The sequence below is a fragment of the Nannobrachium achirus genome (assembly GCF_963921795.1).
Source record: "Nannobrachium achirus genome assembly, chromosome: 3".
NCBI lineage: Eukaryota > Metazoa > Chordata > Actinopteri > Myctophiformes > Myctophidae > Nannobrachium > Nannobrachium achirus.
In genome coordinates this window covers 77,114,879-77,138,811 of record NC_137812.1, presented here as the reverse complement: position 1 = coordinate 77,138,811, position 23,933 = coordinate 77,114,879, and the positions used below count along the sequence as shown (strand labels likewise).

The 23,933-nt window shown below is 44.2% G+C and overlaps 1 protein-coding gene across 2 annotated transcripts in view; it reads left to right on the top strand.

Annotated features, from left to right (window-relative positions):
* Positions 1-21,306, top strand: part of kat14 (lysine acetyltransferase 14) — a 57,656-nt gene extending 36,350 nt beyond the window's left edge. For both annotated transcript variants that reach the window (XM_080721871.1, XM_080721870.1), the window contains exons 13-15: positions 5,790-5,965; positions 16,651-16,841; positions 21,031-21,306. In XM_080721871.1, the coding sequence (XP_080577997.1) occupies positions 5,790-5,965; positions 16,651-16,841; positions 21,031-21,204 (541 nt within the window). In that variant the 3' untranslated portion in view covers positions 21,205-21,306. The remainder of the gene's footprint in view (positions 1-5,789; positions 5,966-16,650; positions 16,842-21,030) is intronic.
* Positions 21,307-23,933: the final 2,627 nt, after the last annotated feature.

Below are 23,933 nucleotides of genomic sequence, written 5' to 3'. Positions count from 1 at the left end.
AGCCATTCTGGCGCGTGGAAGAACTAGGCTCTATGGGTTGACTCCTGGCCGGGCTCCTCCTACGTCTTACCAGGTCCTCTCCTGCTCTCACCAGGTTCAGAACCTGTGCGTTGCACCAGACCCCAATCCAAACATTCCATTCAGCTGCTGCAGTTGAATGGCCCTCCTAAAGGCCTCACCGTGGATTTGTTGGGCTTCTTCCTCACGGAAGACACAGGCTGGGGCGCTAACCCAACCTGCTCCCGGGTGCCGTCTAAATTCCGGCCGTCAACCGAGTCTCCGGTGGTCACCAAACTATTCCTGGTTGTCACATAGTCTATTCCTATGAGCCACTATAAATAGAACTAATAGTGTAAAAAAACATCACAAGGATGCAGCTGGGACGTATCATCAGTGATGTAGCCTGGGGTCGACGGGTGTTTCGGGTCTCGCAACATCATACACCCTCGCCCAGGTGACCCAGCCGGGGTTGATCAAGTCCCGACTTACGTCCCAGTAGCTATCCACGATCAGTCCTATTAGGGAAAGACAGGGTCACTCAATGTGCAGCACCGGAACTACTCTGCCAGGATTGGGGAGCCATTCTGGCGCGTGGAAGAACTAGGCTCTATGGGTTGACTCCTGGCCGGGCTCCTCCTACGTCTTACCAGGTCCTCTCCTGCTCTCACCAGGTTCAGAACCTGTGCGTTGCACCAGACCCCAATCCAAACATTCCATTCAGCTGCTGCAGTTGAATGGCCCTCCTAAAGGCCTCACCGTGGATTTGTTGGGCTTCTTCCTCACGGAAGACACAGGCTGGGGCGCTAACCCAACCTGCTCCCGGGTGCCGTCTAAATTCCGGCCGTCAACCGAGTCTCCGGTGGTCACCAAACTATTCCTGGTTGTCACATAGTCTATTCCTATGAGCCACTATAAATAGAACTAATAGTGTAAAAAAACATCACAAGGATGCAGCTGGGACGTATCATCAGTGATGTAGCCTGGGGTCGACGGGTGTTTCGGGTCTCGCAACATCATACACCCTCGCCCAGGTGACCCAGCCGGGGTTGATCAAGTCCCGACTTACGTCCCAGTAGCTATCCACGATCAGTCCTATTAGGGAAAGACAGGGTCACTCAATGTGCAGCACCGGAACTACTCTGCCAGGATTGGGGAGCCATTCTGGCGCGTGGAAGAACTAGGCTCTATGGGTTGACTCCTGGCCGGGCTCCTCCTACGTCTTACCAGGTCCTCTCCTGCTCTCACCAGGTTCAGAACCTGTGCGTTGCACCAGACCCCAATCCAAACATTCCATTCAGCTGCTGCAGTTGAATGGCCCTCCTAAAGGCCTCACCGTGGATTTGTTGGGCTTCTTCCTCACGGAAGACACAGGCTGGGGCGCTAACCCAACCTGCTCCCGGGTGCCGTCTAAATTCCGGCCGTCAACCGAGTCTCCGGTGGTCACCAAACTATTCCTGGTTGTCACATAGTCTATTCCTATGAGCCACTATAAATAGAACTAATAGTGTAAAAAAACATCACAAGGATGCAGCTGGGACGTATCATCAGTGATGTAGCCTGGGGTCGACGGGTGTTTCGGGTCTCGCAACATCATACACCCTCGCCCAGGTGACCCAGCCGGGGTTGATCAAGTCCCGACTTACGTCCCAGTAGCTATCCACGATCAGTCCTATTAGGGAAAGACAGGGTCACTCAATGTGCAGCACCGGAACTACTCTGCCAGGATTGGGGAGCCATTCTGGCGCGTGGAAGAACTAGGCTCTATGGGTTGACTCCTGGCCGGGCTCCTCCTACGTCTTACCAGGTCCTCTCCTGCTCTCACCAGGTTCAGAACCTGTGCGTTGCACCAGACCCCAATCCAAACATTCCATTCAGCTGCTGCAGTTGAATGGCCCTCCTAAAGGCCTCACCGTGGATTTGTTGGGCTTCTTCCTCACGGAAGACACAGGCTGGGGCGCTAACCCAACCTGCTCCCGGGTGCCGTCTAAATTCCGGCCGTCAACCGAGTCTCCGGTGGTCACCAAACTATTCCTGGTTGTCACATAGTCTATTCCTATGAGCCACTATAAATAGAACTAATAGTGTAAAAAAACATCACAAGGATGCAGCTGGGACGTATCATCAGTGATGTAGCCTGGGGTCGACGGGTGTTTCGGGTCTCGCAACATCATACACCCTCGCCCAGGTGACCCAGCCGGGGTTGATCAAGTCCCGACTTACGTCCCAGTAGCTATCCACGATCAGTCCTATTAGGGAAAGACAGGGTCACTCAATGTGCAGCACCGGAACTACTCTGCCAGGATTGGGGAGCCATTCTGGCGCGTGGAAGAACTAGGCTCTATGGGTTGACTCCTGGCCGGGCTCCTCCTACGTCTTACCAGGTCCTCTCCTGCTCTCACCAGGTTCAGAACCTGTGCGTTGCACCAGACCCCAATCCAAACATTCCATTCAGCTGCTGCAGTTGAATGGCCCTCCTAAAGGCCTCACCGTGGATTTGTTGGGCTTCTTCCTCACGGAAGACACAGGCTGGGGCGCTAACCCAACCTGCTCCCGGGTGCCGTCTAAATTCCGGCCGTCAACCGAGTCTCCGGTGGTCACCAAACTATTCCTGGTTGTCACATAGTCTATTCCTATGAGCCACTATAAATAGAACTAATAGTGTAAAAAAACATCACAAGGATGCAGCTGGGACGTATCATCAGTGATGTAGCCTGGGGTCGACGGGTGTTTCGGGTCTCGCAACATCATACACCCTCGCCCAGGTGACCCAGCCGGGGTTGATCAAGTCCCGACTTACGTCCCAGTAGCTATCCACGATCAGTCCTATTAGGGAAAGACAGGGTCACTCAATGTGCAGCACCGGAACTACTCTGCCAGGATTGGGGAGCCATTCTGGCGCGTGGAAGAACTAGGCTCTATGGGTTGACTCCTGGCCGGGCTCCTCCTACGTCTTACCAGGTCCTCTCCTGCTCTCACCAGGTTCAGAACCTGTGCGTTGCACCAGACCCCAATCCAAACATTCCATTCAGCTGCTGCAGTTGAATGGCCCTCCTAAAGGCCTCACCGTGGATTTGTTGGGCTTCTTCCTCACGGAAGACACAGGCTGGGGCGCTAACCCAACCTGCTCCCGGGTGCCGTCTAAATTCCGGCCGTCAACCGAGTCTCCGGTGGTCACCAAACTATTCCTGGTTGTCAGGGTTAGGGTTAGGAGTTATTTTAACAGTGTACCACATGTTTCTATAGACCAATTATTTGTTTACAAACATTGAGACTGAATGCACAGCTGACTGTATCATGTAATCAATTCCCAACAGATCCCCAAACCTGTTGTTTTGGGGTGCACTGGTTATTCAACCTCCTCTTGTGTGCTAGTGAGGTGCTCCCATGGGAGCGCCCTTATCGAGACATATATACTTCATTGCGCAACGGTGTTCCGCGTCAAGAGTAGCTGATATACAAACTCACATCGCGTCACCAATGCAACCCTTCTGAGCTTGGAGGTCTGCGGCTCTGCGCGCGACACCGTCGCAGGACAGAGCATAATTAGGCTTCATGGACTGCAGCTGGGCGAGCAGTAGACGCTCTGGTGATCCAGTGGATCGGGTGGGTGATCAAGAGGAGCGCTCCCTCTGTTCTGATGACGGTGAATAGAGGTGGGGTTTGAAGGACAACTGTTTTGATCGCTATTATTGTTTACAATCAACAGAAACTAAGGATTATATATTTCAAGAGTGAGAATTTACAGTAAAAATCCTAAGCATTCTTCCTCCACACTGGGAGAAAAACGGCATCTAAAAGTTTGATGGAATGCATTTTTAAACACGAGTGCCATCCATTGCATCCTATGAACGGTGGGGTTCATTTGGTGCCGACCGGCGTGCGCATACTGGTTTATATCAATGTGACGTGGACCATTAAGGCATCTATAGAAGTTATTTTAACAGTGTAACTGTACCACATGTTTCTATAGGAGTTCTTTTAACAGTGTAACTGTACCACATGTTTAGGAGGTTATTTTAACAGTGTACCACATGTTTAGGAGGTTATTTTAACAGTGTACCACATGTTTAGGAGGTTATTTTAACTCATTAACTGCCAAAAACGTGAATCCCTTAAAAATCCCGTTGTACCACCCTGCCACGCCCGTGAATCCCGTGAATAAAAAAAAAAAAAAAAAAAAAAAATGTTTTTTTTTTTTTTTTTTTTTTTTTTCAAAAAATGTTTTTTGGACCCCAAAAACGTTAGTAGGCATGATAGCGATCGCGAAATTGCTTGTTTAACCCCCATACAACCCCCATACAACTCAGGTAGCAGACCTCCAAGCTCACAACAGTGTAAAACATAATGGCTGCTATCTCATGAATGCCTGAACGGATTTCCATTCGGATTTTTTTGTTTGAAAGCTGTGAGCAATGTGGACACACGTGGTGCATTATCTAGGCATGGGTGTGCATGATCCGTGCACTATGAATTACATGGAAGTCTATGGAGACGAATGGCAGTTAAAGAGTACGAAGGTATTGTTAAATGGCAGCATATGAGTTAACAGTGTAACACATGTTTAGGATGTTATTTTAACAGTGTACCACATGTTTAGGAGGTTATTTTAACAGTGTACCACATGTTTCTATAGAAGTTATTTTAACAGTGTACCACATGTTTCTATAGGAGTTATTTTAACAGTGTAACTGTACCACATGTTTAGGAGTTTATTTTAACAGTGTAACACATGTTTAGGAGGTTATTTTAACAGTGTACCACATGTTTAGGAGGTTATTTTAACAGTGTAACACATGTTTAGGATGTTATTTTAACAGTGTACCACATGTTTAGGAGGTTATTTTAACAGTGTACCACATGTTTCTATAGAAGTTATTTTAACAGTGTACCACATGTTTCTATAGAAGTTATTTTAACAGTGTACCACATGTTTCTATAGAAGGTTATTTTAACAGTGTACCACATGTTTCTATAGAAGTTATTTTAACAGTGTACCACATGTTTCTATAGGAGTTATTTTAACAGTGTACCACATGTTTCTATAGAAGTTATTTTAACAGTGTACCACATGTTTCTATAGGAGGTTATTTTAACAGTGTACCACATGTTTCTATAGAAGTTATTTTAACAGTGTACCACATGTTTCTATAGGAGTTATTTTAACAGTGTAACTGTACCACATGTTTAGGAGGTTATTTTAACAGTGTACCACATGTTTAGGAGGTTATTTTAACTCATCTAGTGCCATTCGCGAGATGTCTCGCGAAATGTAATCTATTACTGTAGTGCCATTCACGGGATATCTCGCGAAAAGTAATCTATTACTGTAACGGCGAGTACATTACCGAGAAGAATGGCCGGCGGTCCGGAGACGAAATCCGTCGCTGATTTCGCATCATCACGGCTCCACGAGCACAAAATAGTCCCATCCATAACATTGAGGTGGACGGGGGATCTCATCTTTAATGTCCATTATCTCAAAACTACACTTTAGAAGCTAGGATGGAGGCAGATGCTCGCTTATGTTACACAGTTATAAAAGCTCCCGGTCGGCCATTACACAACTCCACGTGGACACGGAACGGTTCCAGCGCACGATCCGATGACGTCAGACCGGAAGTGATTCGCGTGTGGACTTCTGGCCTTCAAAATAAGACAACGCAAGTGAATGGGACCTGAAGGAGGCACTTTGGACATTATAATCCGTTAATGTCTGGGGCTCAGAATGAGTTAACAGTGTACCACATGTTTAGGAGGTTATTGTAACGGTGTACCACATGTCTCTCTAGGAGGGATTATGAGAACAAGCCTCTGAAGATGCGTCTGCTGGCAGAGATCCGTGCGTACCCCCACAGGAAGGACCCCTCGTGGACCCCCCAGCCCGACGCCCCCATAGACTACTGCTACGCCCGCCATAACCACATCCCCACCGTCAACGCCATGTGTCAGGATAGCTTCTGGCCAGGTGAGATCCTTTTCTAACTGGTGCCAAGTGCGCATGCGTGATCAAAATAAATATTATGTGGCGGATCAAACAACATGAAGCGCTTTTGAACACTGCCGCCGGTACCTTTTTTAATTATTTATTTAACGTCAGACACTAGCTCTGGTGTCACCTACTGCACGTTAACATGTACTCTCTGTAAGTAGACCTAAAAATAAAAATAGTGTTGACTAATCATTACACGTTGTAGCGGATTGCCCTTTAAGTTTTCAGTTTTTGGGGTGCCAGCCGGCTTCTCATCCGACAATTTTTAAATAGAAATGTACACTTAAAGTTTGCAGCAAACCTCCACATGGATTACATGCGATCAGTACCATGAACCCATAAATTGTATCTTTTTACAACATACCACACACCACAATGTACCAATGACCTTGTATGCACAGCAACAAATCACATAGAAATGGACCAAACACATCAATAATAAAGCAGTTCAAAAGGACAACACGCAGAGTCTTTGTTTCAACAGAAAAAACACCTTTGGCAGGATTTATTTAAACAAAAATAGTTCAGTTCAGTTTGCTTTCATGCAGTTCAGTTTGTTTTCATTCAACTCCGCTTGTTTCACTCTGAACCCAAAATAATGAAATCCCCAAAGGACCAATAAAGAAAATAAAGAAAATGAACAACCAGACAAACTCAACTCCCCACCCATTCAGATCTCCTGCTGTTGGCACTCTTAGCGCAAGCGTCCTCTTCGAAAGACCGCCGCTCTGTTAACTGTACAGTACCTCGGTGCCGTGGCGAAGTGTATGGCGAATCCACCTGGATTAATGGCCGGGTTCTGTATTCACCGTCTTCCCCCGACGTCCTCGTACTGCGAGTAGCCTCCGGTCCCCACGCTCCACACGATCCTGACGATGATGTCGCTCCACTAAACACCTCGCCGTCGCGGACTTTTACTCGCGATCAAACTAAGGCACGGATGCTATCATTATCTCCCCGTGTTGAGGAAGGATCGTCATGTAGGCTGTAGGCTATAACAAACAGACGGACACCGCCGCTTCTGTTGTTTGCAAGACACAGAGCACCAGAGCGGTGAGTGATTTCCTCATTTGAAGATGACGCGCGTTGTAGCGCTGCGGAGATGAAAGGGAGGCGATTGGCTGACTGGAGTTGTGAATGGGAGTAAACGTTTTGTGAATGAAGTGACGGGAGAATTGCGTTGCGTTAGGGGCGGACCGTCACACTCCCCCCCCCTTAGAAAAACTGCACGTATGCAGGAAAACGTCTTTGTTTTATTTCTTCTTCTTAACCACTCTCAGACAAGGGGCTGGAGAATCCCAGGAACTCTTCCTCGTCACTCTCTTCATTGAAGATATCCAACACCTGTTGGCGTTCAAGCTTTTCCAACTCCTGTGCTGAGGGGTAACAAGGCTTAAGCCTGGAGACATGGACTACTTTCCGATCCTCACCCGTGTCCTCCAAGACGACGTCAACGTTAACTGGCCCCACCTGGGAGATCACCCTATAAGGTCCAAGCCATTTGGGTGCCAGCTTTGCAGTGAATGACTTCTCTGCCTTAGAGTACGGATGAGATCTTAGCCAAATTCGGTCGTTGTCTTTCACCATCAGGTCTCGACGTTTTTTGTCGTAGTTTCGTTTCTGACGAATGCGTCCTTTCTGTACATTTTCCTGTACAAAGACCTGGAGCTCCTTCAGTTCGGTCACATTCTTGTAGGCCGGGCACTCTGGAGAAGGACTCCAGGGTTGCAGCATCACATCCAGAGGACTTTTGAGGGTCCTGCCCAGATTCAATTCAGCCGGAGTGACACCGGTGGTTTCGTGAACAGACGAATTCAGGGCAAAACGGAAATTAGGAAGGTGCTTGTCCCACTGTTTATGGTTGTTATCGACGTAGGATGCAATCATGGGTTTAAGGTTCCTGTTGACCCTTTCTGTGAGATTGGTTTGGGGATGATATGCTGTTGTCATCTTCTGCCGCAGGTTCCATTTGGCACAGGTTTCCTTGAAAACTGCAGAGATGAACTGCGATCCCTGGTCCGAAATGATATAACGAGGGACTCCCCACCTTGTGAGGATTTCTTCAGTGAGAACTTTAGACACCGTTTCCGCTGTGGCTTTTCTCAGTGGGTATAGCTCCACCCAGCGAGTGAAATAGTCCACGAAGACTACAAGGTACACGTTGCCTTTAGAACTCCGCGGAAACGGGCCCATGAAATCCACTCCAATCATCTCCCATGGACTCTCAACCACAGTCTGCTGTAGCTTCCCTGCTACCTTGCGACTCTCTGGTTTGAACTTTTGACAGGTCTCACAGTTCTGCACATAGGTTTTTACCTCCAAACTCAATCCCGGCCAGTACACCAATGTGTGCATCCTCTTGTAAGTCTTGTACCTTCCCAAATGACCTGAGATGGTATCATCATGGGACATCTGAAGGAGAGGCTTCCGGAGACAGACAGGTATGTAGACCTGATAGAGGGTTTTATGGGGAAGCTGCACAACACGGTAGACTTTATCCTCCAGGATGGTGAACTTGATGGATTCATTCACAGTGAGCTCCCCCTCCCCCATGATTGACTCGTAGATCTTCTGTATCTCCGGGTCCTCTTGTTGAGCTTTCCAAATCTCCTCATCAGATATGGGAAGTTCCTTGATAGGTTCTCCCTTTACAGACATCATGGTGGCAAATGCGGTGGGCTCATCACCAGAGGTGTCACTGGGTGCTCTGGACAGAGCATCGGGAACGGTGTTATACTTTCCCTTACGATACTCAACGTTAAAGGTGAATTCCTGAAGACGAAGGACCCATCGAGTGAGGCGTGTACTGGGCTTCTGTGCTTTAAACATCCAGACCAACGAGGAGTGATCGGTCACTACAGTGAAGGCTCGACATTCCAGATAGTACCGCCATTTCTCCAATGCCCATACAACAGCCAGACACTCTTTTTCGGTGGCAGAGTAGTTCCTTTCAGCCTTATTCAGGCTTCTGCTTCCATAAGCCAGCACCTCTTCAGAGCCTAAGCCAGTTTGTTGGACCAGCACGGCCCCGAGACCGACATCACTGGCATCCGTATACACCACAAAGGGCAGGTTGAAGTTAGGATGTCCCAGGATGGGTGGAGAAACCAGGTGTTTCTTCAGGGTTTCAAAGGAACGTTGGCATTCCGGGGTCCACCTGAATTTGACTCCTTTCCGTTTAAGGTTGTTCAATGGGTCTGCAACCTCAGAGAAGTTCGGTACAAAACGGTGGTACCACCCAGACATCCCTAGAAATCGTTGTACGGCTTTCAGGTTTGTCGGCACTGGGAAGTCCTCCACAGCCTTCACCTTCTCAGAGTCCACTTGAATTCCAGCTGCTGAGACCATGTGGCCTAAGAACCGCAGCGATGTCTGGAAGAACTTGCTCTTCTTCATGTTCACTGTGAGGTTGGCAGATCTTAGTGTATCCAGAACAGCCTGGATATCCAAGTAATGCTGTTCACAGGAAGCAGAGTAAATGATGATGTCGTCTAAATAGACGAAACAGATGCTTCCCCGGAGCTCTCCCAAAGTCATCTCCATTAACCGTTGGAATGTCGCTGGAGCATTCTTGAGTCCAAACGGCATGACTTTGAACTGGAAGAGTCCAAGGGGAGAAGCAAAAGCAGTCTTGTCAATACTGTCCTGGTCCATCCTGCATTGCCAGTAGCCATTATTCAAGTCGATACTTGAGAAGATCACTGAGCCAGCTAGGGAGTCCAGGATTTCTTGAATGGTAGGTAATGGATAAGCGTCAGTGTAGGTTACGGCATTGAGTTTGATGTAGTTCACACAGAACCTTGGTTTTCTGTCTTTCCTAGGGATGAGGACTACTGGGGAAGACCATGCTGAGGACGATGGCTCAATGATATCCATCTCAAACATCTCCTCAATAAGCTCCTTCATCACCTGAAGTTTAGCTGGGGACAGTCGATAAGGTCTCTGCTTTATTGGCACACCTTGTGTGACAAGGATTTTGTGTGTGAGAACACCAGTAGAGCCCAAGCGAGAAGTACACACATCAGCATTCTCCTGTAGCTGATCAAATAGACAGCTCTTTCCTGCTGCCTCTAGTTGGGCTCCTTCCATTACCTTCCGTAAGAGCTCTGCATCCAGGATAGCCTCAGGAGAGGTAACTGAAGCTCTAGGGTTGGTGGCAGAGAAGAAGCAGAGTTGTCCCTTCCAACTCCATCCAGCAGGATTGCTTATTTCTCTCTCAAAGGAGTACTTACTGTCGTTGTTGGAATTGAACCAGTACAGATTTTGTCCCATGTCCATCTGCAAGCCAATGATGCACATGAAGTCCAAACCCAAGACAACAGGGCAAGCTAAGGCTTCTGAGGATAACACCACCACAGGTAAGGTGCAAGTTTGACCCTGTAAGGTGAGTGCCAACTCCTGCCATCCTAGTGGCCATCTCCCTCCACCATCTGCCAAGTAAAGGGGATTTCCTGACCACGGAATCAGAGTCGCATCTTGAGGCTTGACAGCACGCCACATTTCTTCATTCAGAAGGGTGTAAGACGACCCTGTGTCCATCATAGCTTTCCTTTTTTCCAGACCGATGGTCAATGTCACAAACAACTGTTGTGGATAAGGCCTGGCAGACGAGAAAGGAGAAGTTGATAATCCTGGCTGCAGGTGAGACATAGCACTCAAAGTAGGAGTGTTCTCTGTAGATCTTGGCTGCTGTTGTTGCTGGTTGTAATTAGCAGATTTATTGTCCTTAGGTTTGTATTGAGGACAGGAGTAGGGTGGATGGGTGCCCTTACACCGCCAACAGAATGGTGCCTTGGGTGCCGCTTGCTGATTGGATTTTGCTGCTGCTGGTTGGGAAGATAGCTGCTGAGACCCCTGACGAGTCTGGCTAACCGTCTGGGCTGGATTTGGGGTGGCAGTGTACCTCTGCTGCTGTTGTTGTTTTCCCCAATCCTTTTCCAGCTGCTGTCCCAGCCTAACCAGCTCATCAACCGTGGACACCCTGCTGCTCCTCAGCTGACCAGCCAACTGAGGGTGTATGTTTTTCAGGAGGAGTTGTATTATCTTCGCTTCGGTGATGTCTGATTTCCAGCGGTGACAGAGTGATCGATATCGATAAGCAAAATCTCTTATGCTTTCCTCCTCTCCTTGTACCTGAGTCTTTATCCTTTCCTCCAGCTCATCCATGTAGTCTTCCGACAGGAAGGCGAAAAGGAACTTGGTCTCAAATTCTTTCCACGTTTGTGTCTCTAGTCTCATGACGTCCCACCAGTCCCTTGCCGTTCCATGTAGGACACTCCTCATAGCAGCTAGAATCTCCTCCTCCGACAGTGGGTTCAGACAGAGATAGTCCTGGCATCGTTCCAGATATAATAGAGGATCATTGCCATCCTCCATCCTCCCAAAGCATGGGAACTGCAACTTTATGGGACTTTTCCCCATGAACCGTCCCCTTACTTCCGAGGACTCCACTGGTGAGGATATTTGATCCGGCAAACCACCAATGATCATGGTGGATTGTAGTTGAGGGCGTGTCTGTCCCATAGGTGGTAGGATGGGGGACTGGTCCATCTGGACAGTCTGTACTGCAGTAGTTGAAAGGGTTGGGCTTAGGGGGAGGGTATTTTGTTTTACAAGCGTCAACTCTTCCACCACACACTTTAACTCCTGGCTGCATGCCATTGTCTCATCCTGCAACTGAGTCATTGTTACAGCCATGGGGGTCATAACCTCCTGTAGGTCCTTCAGGACATCAATATGTAGCTTATTCATTCTCCATTTTAAGGTGTCCTTTATCTGAACCCTGAGGTACTCAATGTTTTTGTCCAACAAGTCCTTCATGACTTGACCACCACACTCTGGCTTATTTTCAATGGCCTGTTTGATGCCTCTCAGTGTTTGAGTCTGAGTCAAACCTGTCCTTTTATTAAATTGCTGTTCAGAATGCAACTCCCTCATTTTCAAGGTCAGGTTAACCATTGAGCGTTCCAGAGTTTGCACGCTATGCATTATTTGCATCAGTAGATTGTGGTCCGGTGAGCCTGTCTCATCCAGTGTCTCTGTGTTCTCCCAGAGATCCACGTCATCCATGTTTGTTTGCATTGAATAACCCAGACCTCTCCTGTAACTCTGATCCTCCATAGGGGGCTCTGTATGGCCAGAGGCTGATAAACCAGCCAGTATGTCCTCCTGACTGCCTGCAGGGGGCGCTGGTTGCACAATAGGAAGTGATTCCACCTGTACAACAGGGGGCACCAGTGATGATGAAGGAGGTGGTTCAATGTGTACCACTGGGGATACCACTGGTACAGCAGAAGGTGGTTCAATTTGTACCACACTTTGGTCACCAACAGAGGGCGCCGGTGGTGCCGGGGAAGATGAACCACCCTGTATGACTTCCTGCCTGTCAACAGGGGGCGATGGTGGTGGTGTCGAGGGAGCTGAAACGCTCTGTACAACCACCTGACCGTCAACAGGAAGCGGCTGTTGTGTGGGGTTTGACAAATTCTCTTGAAAAACTACTTGTCTGCTTGTAGGCACCTGTAGTACAGTGTCTGTAACAGACGTCCTCAAACGCCGCAAGCGTCCAATGAAATCCGCCATTTTGTTTGATATAAATGACTGAAATGAGGGTAAAGAGGTTTTTTGATTGTTTGTTGGTTTGTTGGTTGTTTTTGCGAGGGAAAGAAAATAAATTTGTTTTGCGTCCAGTTGTCCTTTAATGTGTCTTTTTTTTCACTTTCAGTTGTCCTTTAATGCGTTTTTTTTTCACTTTCAGTTGTCCTTTAATGCGTTTTTTTTTCACTTTCAGTTGTCCTTTAATGCGTTTTTTTTTCACTTTCAGTTGTCCTTTAATGCGTTTTTTTTTCACTTTCAGTTGTCCTTTAATGCGTTTTTTTCCCACTTTGTTGTCCTTGTTGTGTGATTTTGACGTTTTCCAGGGTTGTGATGTCCGTTTATTTTATCTCTCCACGATAGAGACTGGTGTGCTTGAAATTCCTTTTAAATCTGGGGTGCCATTTTCTGTAGCGGATTGCCCTTTAAGTTTTCAGTTTTTGGGGTGCCAGCCGGCTTCTCATCCGACAATTTTTAAATAGAAATGTACACTTAAAGTTTGCAGCAAACCTCCACATGGATTACATGCGATCAGTACCATGAACCCATAAATTGTATCTTTTTACAACATACCACACACCACAATGTACCAATGACCTTGTATGCACAGCAACAAATCACATAGAAATGGACCAAACACATCAATAATAAAGCAGTTCAAAAGGACAACACGCAGAGTCTTTGTTTCAACAGAAAAAACACCTTTGGCAGGATTTATTTAAACAAAAATAGTTCAGTTCAGTTTGCTTTCATGCAGTTCAGTTTGTTTTCATTCAACTCCGCTTGTTTCACTCTGAACCCAAAATAATGAAATCCCCAAAGGACCAATAAAGAAAATAAAGAAAATGAACAACCAGACAAACTCAACTCCCCACCCATTCAGATCTCCTGCTGTTGGCACTCTTAGCGCAAGCGTCCTCTTCGAAAGACCGCCGCTCTGTTAACTGTACAGTACCTCGGTGCCGTGGCGAAGTGTATGGCGAATCCACCTGGATTAATGGCCGGGTTCTGTATTCACCGTCTTCCCCCGACGTCCTCGTACTGCGAGTAGCCTCCGGTCCCCACGCTCCACACGATCCTGACGATGATGTCGCTCCACTAAACACCTCGCCGTCGCGGACTTTTACTCGCGATCAAACTAAGGCACGGATGCTATCATTATCTCCCCGTGTTGAGGAAGGATCGTCATGTAGGCTGTAGGCTATAACAAACAGACGGACACCGCCGCTTCTGTTGTTTGCAAGACACAGAGCACCAGAGCGGTGAGTGATTTCCTCATTTGAAGATGACGCGCGTTGTAGCGCTGCGGAGATGAAAGGGAGGCGATTGGCTGACTGGAGTTGTGAATGGGAGTAAACGTTTTGTGAATGAAGTGACGGGAGAATTGCGTTGCGTTAGGGGCGGACCGTCACAACGTGTCTCTTATTTTGAAATCGCCCGGTTTTAGAGGAAGTCATTTTCTATTGTAACCCAGCTGCCATGACTTCTGTTATGCCGTTCCAAACTGTAGTCTAAAGTAAACACGGACCCACGTGAATGAAAAACAATACATTAGCCACAGTATTTATGATACTTAAACCATGCTGTGACTTAAACAATGAACACACTTTGGAAACCGCAAGTTAAACTCTAGGAACCTGGGCTCCGCAGCAGCATACTGTATGTGAGTAGTGAGTATGTGAGTATATCATCTCATCTGTCTCTCATGCTGGCTTACCTCACGTCACAAGTCTAGTGCGTGTGTGTGTGTGCGTGCGTGCGTGTGTGTGTGTGTGTGTGTGCGTGCGTGCCCGCGCTCGCTCATCAGGAGTGGACCTCTCTAGGCCTTTCAGAATGAAGTTTTTCGACTATAATTCGAATATTAAAGAAATGGATGAAAGTCGAATACTTCAATTACTATTCGAAATGTAAAAAGAAAAAAAAAGTTTATATAAAAAAATAAATAAACAAAAAACGTTTTTCCTGACCTCCCATTGCGAAAATAAATGCTTTCATCAAGTCACAAATGATCACCAATTACGTTTGTACATGCACGTGCAGTGGACACAAAGTTATGCCACAGCACTTTGTGTGTGGGACACCCGTGATGGGATTTTGGTTTAATTCCCATATTTGTAATTCCTTTAGAATTTTATCCTTTCACAAGAAGACTCGGCTTCTACCCACAGAATAAAATCACAGTTAGAGTCTCACAAAATAAGAGGAGTCCACACAGTGTACAAGTCCGTTTTCTATATAGTTGTATTGAAAATATAGTCAGAGTTTAAATTGTACGGTACAAGTACAGTATAGAGCATTTTCACCCATAGTATCTCTCTCTCAAAAGCATAATGATTTCACAGATATATGGAGTTACAGAATACATTAGTCACATTCTGATTGGACAATTAAGCATAACAAGGTATCAGGAGATGGTGTTGTGACTGAGTCAAGTGGACTCAGAAGCAAGGACGTAGAATGTTTTCTTTTGCTTTATCAAAGTGTCCTGGGTTAGGGTTAGGGTGACCTGCAGCGGACAGATCTTTATCAAAGGGTCCTGGGTTAGGGTTAGGGTTAGGCTGGGCATTGTGACCTGCAGCGGACAGATCTTTATCAAAGTGTCCTGGGCATTGTGACCTGCAGCGGACAGATCTTTATCAAAGTGTCCTGGGCATTGTGACCTGCAGAGGACAGATCTTTATCAAAGTGTCCTGGGCATTGTGACCTGCAGCGGACAGATCTTTATCAAAGTGTCCTGGGCATTGTGACCTGCAGCGGACAGATCTTTATCAAAGTGTCCTGGGTTAGGGTTAGGGTTAGGGTGACCTGTAGCGGACAAATCTTTATCAAAGTGTCCTGGGTTAGGGTTAGGGTTAGGGTGACCTGCAGCGGACAGATCTTTATCAAAGTGTCCTGGGTTAGGGTTAGGGTTAGGGTTAGGGTTAGGGTTAGGGTTAGGGCATTGTGACCTGCAGCGGACAGATCTCCTTGCGAGGATTACTGTAGCTATTTGTCCCTGGTACAGTATGGCATTGACGTTTAACACTGAAAATGATATCTATACCGTGTTAAACATTTTAATCTTAACAACCCGACACCCTCCGTTTGCAGCGCTGCAGTCCGGAGCCCTCCTCTGCCCTTTCACTCTATACTAATGCAGCTAACTAACAGTACTGTATAGCATCCCCCACCTTGTTTTAACATGGGTGGACTTTTAGCTGTGTTTGGCTGGATGAAACGTTTGACACAGGAAAGCAATTCAGGTCCCTGTTTCTGTTGGGTGTGCAACAGAAAACTATATGGCATCAAGTCCATCAACGGTAAAAAGACGCTTTTCAGGCTTTCTCCTCTCCTCTCCTCTTCTCCGAGTCCTCATAGTATTAGCTGGTTAGCTTAGCTACTTGGCTATTTCTCCTGCTGTTTCCAAGCTTAGTAACATTTAAGAAACTTATGACAACAGCGGACAGCCAAAGACTAATGTAATATTTGTCTGTCAGTAACGTAGAGGAGCTGGCTTTTATGATCTGCTCTTCTCTCTCGTTGCACTGTTCTGTTCTGGTACGCTGGGAAGAACACACGCTGTCTAAACAAGCTATTTAGCTGCTAGCCCCGCCTCCGCTGATCTACAAGCCCACAGCTTGTCAATGATGCAATGTAATTAGGGCTTGTAGCTTAGCTTTTTTCCCAGCCTGTTATAGCATCTGAATTTGCGCACATAATGTGCTTATTATTTTCCAACTATACATTTAATAAAATATATATATATAAAAAAAGAAAAAACAAACAAACTATACATTAATATATTATATGACATATTCCACTATTTTCGAAAACTTATAAAAATGAATGAATGAAATTCGAATGGGATTTTAGAGGCAAACTGACAGGCCTAGACCTCTCAGAGTGCCTCCAGTACCCAGACTTCAGTGTGGCGGTCCTCTATAAGAAGGTTTTCATTAACTCTAGTGTGTGTGTGTGTGTGTGTGTGTGTGTGTGTGTGTGTGTGTGTGTGTGTGTGTGTGTGTGTGTGTGTGTGTGTGTGTGTGTGTGTGTGTGTGTGTGTGTGTGTGTGTGTGTGTGCTCATCAGGAGTGGACCTCTCAGAGTGCCTCCAGTATCCAGACTTCAGTGTGGTGGTCCTTTATAAGAAGGTTGTGATCGGGTTTGGTTTCATGGTTCCTGACGTCAAGTACAACGAGGCCTACGTCTCCTTCCTGTTCGTCCATCCTGAGTGGAGGAGAGCCGGCATCGCTACGTTCATGATCTACCACCTGATACAGGTCTAATATATATATATATACACACCTTATGATCCACCACCTGATACAGGTCTAATATATATATATATATATATATATATATATATATATATATATATATATATATATACACACCTTATGATCTACCATCTGATACAGGTCTAATATATATATATATATATATATATACACACCTTATGATCTACCATCTGATACAGGTCTAATATATATATATATATATATATATATATATATATATATATATATATATATATATATATATATATATACACACACACCTTATGATCTACCATCTGATACAGGTCTAATATATATATATATATATATATATATATATATATATATATATATATATATATATATACACACCTTATGATCTACCATCTGATACAGGTCTAATATATATATATATATATATATATATATATATATATATATATATATATATATATATACACACACCTTATGATCTACCATCTGATACAGGTCTAATATATATATATATATATATATATATATATATATATATATATATACACACACCTTATGATCTACCATCTGATATATACACACCAGCGATCGCGCTAGGATTTTTAATTGCCGGTCACCATGACCGGTATGATTAAAATTTAACGGACGGGTATCTATCTATCTATCTATCTACCTATCTATCTATCTATCTATCTATCTATCTATCTATCTATCTACCTATCTACTTATCTACCTATCTATCTATCTATCTATCTATCTATCTGGGTTAGGTAAGTGTGGGGGTACCCACTTGCCCTGCCCTACTTAGACACTTCATGTGCAGAGTGGCTGTGTCTGACAATGATATAATTGCGGTTATATGTAACCCAAGACGCAGCTCTGTCCGGTTCACATCCAGACTATGGTGCCATTGGCGCACATTTTTATATTAGAGTTTTTAACTTTTTTCACTTTTGTACTTTTTTCATGTATTTGTATGTTTTTTATTTTCATATGGACCTGCTGATGTGTCACTCTGAAATAAAGTTCTCATTAAGTGTGCCTGCCATGCAATGGCAAAACACTTATTGTAATCCGCCAGTCAGTAAGTAAGTCATGTTCTTGCAAATTTCTGCTCGTAATAACTGCCGCACAATTTACGCCACCCCCGCAATATATACATCAAAATGTGCGGCTCGGCCGGGAATGGTGTGCTATTACTTTTCTTATCCTAACCCTAACCCTTTTCTCAATTTTTTTTTCTCAAAATATTTTTTTTTTCTCAAAAACCTTTTTTTTCTCAAAATTTTTTTTTCTCAATTTTTTTTTCTCAAAATTTTTTTTCTCAAATTTTTTTTTTCTCAAAATCTTTTTTTTCTCAATTTTTTTTTCTCAAAAAATTTTTTTTCAAAAATTTTTTTTTCTCAAAATTTTTTTTTTCTCAAACATTTTTTTTTTCTCAATTTTTTTTTTTCTCTAATTTTTTTTTCTCAAAATGTTTTTTTTCTCAAAAAATTTTTTTTCTCAAATTTTTTTCTCAATTTTTTTTTCTCAAAAAAATTTTATTTTCCTCAAATTTTTTTTTCTCAATTTTTTTTTTCTCAAAAAAAATTTTTTCTCAAATTTTTTTTTCTCAAACATTTTTTTTTCTCAAAATGTTTTTTTTCTCAAAATTATCTTTTTCTCAAAAAAATTTTTTTCTCAATTTTTTTTTTCTTAATTTTTTTTTTCTCAAAATAATTTTTTTTCTCAAAAATTCTTTTTTTTCTCAAAAAACTTTTTTTCACAAAAAACTTTTTTTTTTCTCAATTTTTTTTTTTTTCTCACAAAACAATTTTTTCTAAAAAAAACTCGTTAAAGTGCGACCCGTGATAACGGCCGAAAATGCGCCAAAACACCACTAATTAGTCGAAATGGCTGTGCGTGGTGTCATATGAAGAACCATAATGTTAAAGCTTATGCAAAAAATGCTAATGTTAAAAAATTTAACGCTAATGCTAACACCAACCGCTACACAAGGTTGCACAGACTTAGCGAGCTGCAGGCACACTTAAAATTTCTTGGAAATTTTCTTTTCTAGTATATATATATGTTCCGACAGAATTTCGGCACGTAATAAGTGCCGCACGATTTACGCCACCGCCGCAATATATACATCAAAACGTGCGGCTCGGCCGGGAATGGGGTGCTATTACTTTTCTTTCCGATCCGCGTTACCATTGCGACGTAATTCGCAAAAAACGACGCCAAAAAACCCCATTGACTTAGAATGGGGGAAACTTCAGCACGTAATAACTGCCGCACGATTTACGCCACCCCCGCAATATATACATCAAAATGTGCGGCTCGGCCGGGAATGGTGTGCTATTACTTTTCTTTCCGATCCGCGATACGATTGCGATGTAATTCGCAAAAAACGACGCCCAAAAACCCCATTGACTTAGAATTGGGGACTCCGAAAAAAAACCAGAAACTTTGGCGCCACATAACTCTGCCATACTTTTGCCTAGCAACGTGATTTAAACTTTAAAATGCACACACAACGTTGGTCTTTTTCCGGCCAATAGGGATGAGCTGTAATTGATTAAGCCCCGCCCCCTCTATAACAGGAAGTGCCTCTATAACTCATGAACCGTTTGTCGTACAGACTCGCGGCTGGTGTCATTTTTTTTTTTTTTCTCAAAAATTTTTTTTTTCTCAAATTTTTTTTCTCAAATTTTTTTTTTCAAAAATTTTTTCTCTCAAAACTTTTCTTATCAAAAAACTTTTTTTTTCTCACAAAACAATTTTTTCTCAAAAAACTGTTGTTAACACGTTGCAGTCCGAAATAGAATGGGGGTTGGTAGATTAGCCGTGAAATTTCTATTATTGTATTGTGATCTGAGACATAATATTATGTTTATAAACATGACCCCGCAGCCCCTCCATCTTGAACAGCGCCGCTGTTTTTTCTTTTTTTTTTCCCCCCAGGCCAGTAACTCACCATGATTTTCTCGATCTCCGTTGGGATAGAATGGGGGTTTTGGCCGATCGTCGATGTCCCCGTGCGTTTCGCGTGCGCGATCCTTTCACGTAAATGTCCCCGCAAATAGTCCATGTGTGACTGAAGAACAGACCTGAAAAGTTTCGCTAGCATAGCCCCAAGCATGGCTGCAGGAGGAGCTCGAGTGTGTAGACAGTAAACGGATGGGTGGAAGGTGCCTTGGAGAAGGAGAGGCGCTGACGTCACCTCTGCTTCATGCACGGTCTGCATGAGCCATCAGTGCACGAGTGGTGACTAGGGAAGGTTAGACGATCGCCGATTTTCGGATCAAAAGCTTTTATTCCGGTTTTAAAGACAAAGTCCGGGAATGTGCGACGTGGCTGAGAGTCCCTGGGGGGATGTGCGATATAGTACGGTTTTAACATTAAGGGGCTCCCCTTGGCTTAGAAGGTGTTAAAGTGCGACCCGTGATAACGGCCAAAAATGCGCCAAAACGCCACTAATTAGTCGAAATGGCTGACTTCCTGTTTGGTTTCTGATTGGCTGCTGGCCTTGTGACGTGGGTAGAGCTGCGAGGGCCCGGTCATCGCTGCTTGCAGCTTTAATTCATTAATCCTGGCCTATTTCGCCAAACAGGAAGTGCCCCTCACCAAACAGGAAGTGACCCTTGATCTTGCGTCAAATGACAAGATTAAGAGTCCTTAAACTTAATTGGGGCCTATTTCGCCAAACAGGAAGTGCCCCTCACCAAACAGGAAGTGACCCGTTTTCTCGTGAACCGTTTGTCGTACAGACATGTGGGTGGTGTCATATGAAGAACAATAATGTTAAAGTTTATGCAAAAAAATGCTAATGTTAATAACGCTAATGCTAACACCAACCGCTACACAAGGTTGCACAGACTTAGCGAGCTGCAGGCACACTTAAAATTTCTTAGAAATTTTCTTTTCTAGTTTTAGTTGTTTTGCATAATGCTCGCGACCCATCCTTATTGTGTATCCTTGTGTTCTAGACATGTATAGATAAGGTTTCTCATGGTTCTCATGGTTCTCTCTGTTCTAGACCTGTATGGGTAAAGACATCACCCTCCATGTCTCCGCCAGTAACCCTGCCATGCTCTGTGTGTGTGTGTGTGTGTGTGTGTGGTTCCTCTATGTTCTAGACCTGTATAGATAACATGGTTCTGTATGTTCCAGACCTGTATAGATAACATGGTTGTGGTTCTCTCTGTTCCAGACCTGTATGGGTAAAGACGTCACCCTCCATGTCTCCGCCTCCAACCCAGCCATGCTGCTCTACCAGAAGTTTGGTTTCCAGACGGAGGAAATCATCCTGGACTTTTATGATAAATATTATCCTGTGGAAAGCACCGAGTGCAGGCACGCCTTCTTCCTGCGCCTCCGACGATGAGAGGACCCCCTTCATTTAGAATAGACCAGGGACCCCTTATAGCTGAGAGGACCTCCTTCATTTACAATAGACCAGGGACCCCTTATAGCTGAGAGAGAGATGAAGCAGGGACCCCTTAGTTGAGACTCTCAGCTATAAGGGGTCCCTGCTTCATCTCTCTCAGCGAGAGATGAAGCAGGAACCCCTTATAGCTGAGAGAGACAAGAAGCAGGGACCCCTTATAGCTGAGAGAGACAAGAAGCAGGGACCCCTTATAGCTGAGAGAGATGAAGCAGGGACCCCTTAGTTGAGAGAGAGATGAAGCAGGGACCCCTTAGTTGAGAGAGAGATGAAGCAGGGACCCCTTAGCTGAGAGAGAGATGAAGCAGGGACCCCCACAACCTGTTCATAGATTCCATATAGTTTCATCGTTTGACAGCACAATCATCAGTGTGTTTTGGATTCATGTCAATTTGTGTTTTCAGATATTTAACCACTTGAACCGTCAATACTTAATAAACTTGACCTTTCACTCTGTACTTAGTCTGCTCTTTTTCCCCTCTACAACAAACCTCTTTGCCGAAAATAGACAATCCACAAGCTCACAGCGTGTAGATCGGCTACTTTTGGCTAAAGTTCTCAGAATATGGACGCTAGGGTTCAAGTGGTTAATATAAAAAAAAAAGAATCTATCACACAAAGATTTGGAGGACCCCTGTAGTAACGCTGAGGACCCCCTAGGCGTTCCAGACCCCCTGTTGAAGACTCCTGGAATAGACAATTATTTTGTACTTGTTTTTTCTCCCTAATTTAGTCCATTCTTATGGAAACCAGAATCTGTTCCAGAACCTTTTTCTTTTTCTTTCTTTTTTTCCTTTTTGTTTTGTTATCAGGCTGTTATCAGAGCTGGTTAGCGTTAGCTAGGGTTAGGGTTAGCGTTATCACTAACCCTAACCCTAACCCTAAGCTGGTTATGTGGATTTAATGTTGCTACAAACACAATGAATATCAAAGACCACCACATAACTCTAAAGTTATCAGGCTGTTATCAGGCTGTTATCAGAGCTGGTTAGCGTTGGCTAGGGTTAGGGTTAGCGTTATCACTAACCCTAACCCTAAGCTGGTTATGTGGATTTAATGTTGCTACAAACACAATGAATATCAAAGACCACCACATAACTCTAAAGTTATCAGGCTGTTATCAGGCTGTTATCAGAGCTGGTTAGCGTTAGCTAGGGTTAGGGTTAGCGTTATCACTAACCCTAACCCTAAGCTGGTTATGTGGATTTAATGTTGCTACAAACACAATGAATATCAAAGACCACCACATAACTCTAAAGTTATCAGGCTGTTATCAGGCTGTTATCAGAGCTGGTTAGCGTTAGCTAGGGTTAGGGTTAGCGTTATCACTAACCCTAACCCTAACCCTAAGCTGGTTATGTGGATTTAATGTTGCTACAAACACAATGAATATCAAAGACCACCACATAACTCTAAAGGTATGTTATCAGGCTGTTATCAGAGCTGGTTAGGGTTAGGGTTAACCTATTATTAAAGGTCTAATGGTTATGTGGATTTAATGTTGCTACAAACACAATGAATATCAAAGACCACCACATAACTCTAAAGTTATCAGGCTGTTATCAGAGCTGGTTAGCGTTAGCTAGGGTTAGGGTTAGCGTTATCACTAACCCTAACCCTAACCCTAAGCTGGTTATGTGGATTTAATGTTGCTACAAACACAATGAATATCAAAGACCACCACATAACTCTAAAGGTATGTTATCAGGCTGTTATCAGAGCTGGTTAGGGTTAACCTATTATTAAAGGTCTAATGGTTATGTGGATTTAATGTTGCTACAAACACAATGAATATCAAAGACCACCACATAACTCTAAAGTTATCAGGCTGTTATCAGGCTGTTATCAGAGCTGGTTAGCGTTAGCTAGGGTTAGCGTTATCACTAACCCTAACCCTAAGCTGGTTATGTGGATTTAATGTTGCTACAAACACAATGAATATCAAAGACCACCACATAACTCTAAAGGGTCCACTTTTTTCTCCTCACAGGGGATAAGGATGAAGTCCAAATATATGGACCAAACACTCTATAGTAAGTAGTATTATCAGAACATCAGACCCATTTTGTTATTTTTTTAATTGAATGAAATCACTTACCCTACCTTTAAGGAATCAGACCGTTCAGAGGGAACCTTTAAGGAACCGGAACCGTTGAAGTTCTAATGGATCCGATCCGTCGTTAAGCCAGTTCTAATTCACCCTCACAGCTTCTGTGTTCCATGAAAACCTTTTGTTTGTTTGTTTAACACGTATTCATCCAGGGAACGATGAAAACCTTTTGTTTGTTTGTTTAACACGTATTCATCCAGGGAACGTCCATGAAAACCTTTTGTTTGTTTGTTTAACACGTATTCATCCAGGGAACGTCCATGAAAACCTTTTGTTTGTTTGTTTAACACGTATTCATCCAGGGAACGATGAAAACCTTTTGTTTGTTTGTTTAACACGTATTCATCCAGGGAACGATGAAAACCTTTTGTTTGTTTGTTTGTTTAACACATATTCATCCAGGGAACGATACAAATAAATCAAACACAAATCAAACACAATGTTGGCTGTGTGGTGTTTTTGTTCTGTAATCTGTTTAATGATTTAATTTAATCGTTAATCAGGTGATTAACGATAGAAATTAAATGTGTTTAATTTAATCAGGTGATTAACAATACAA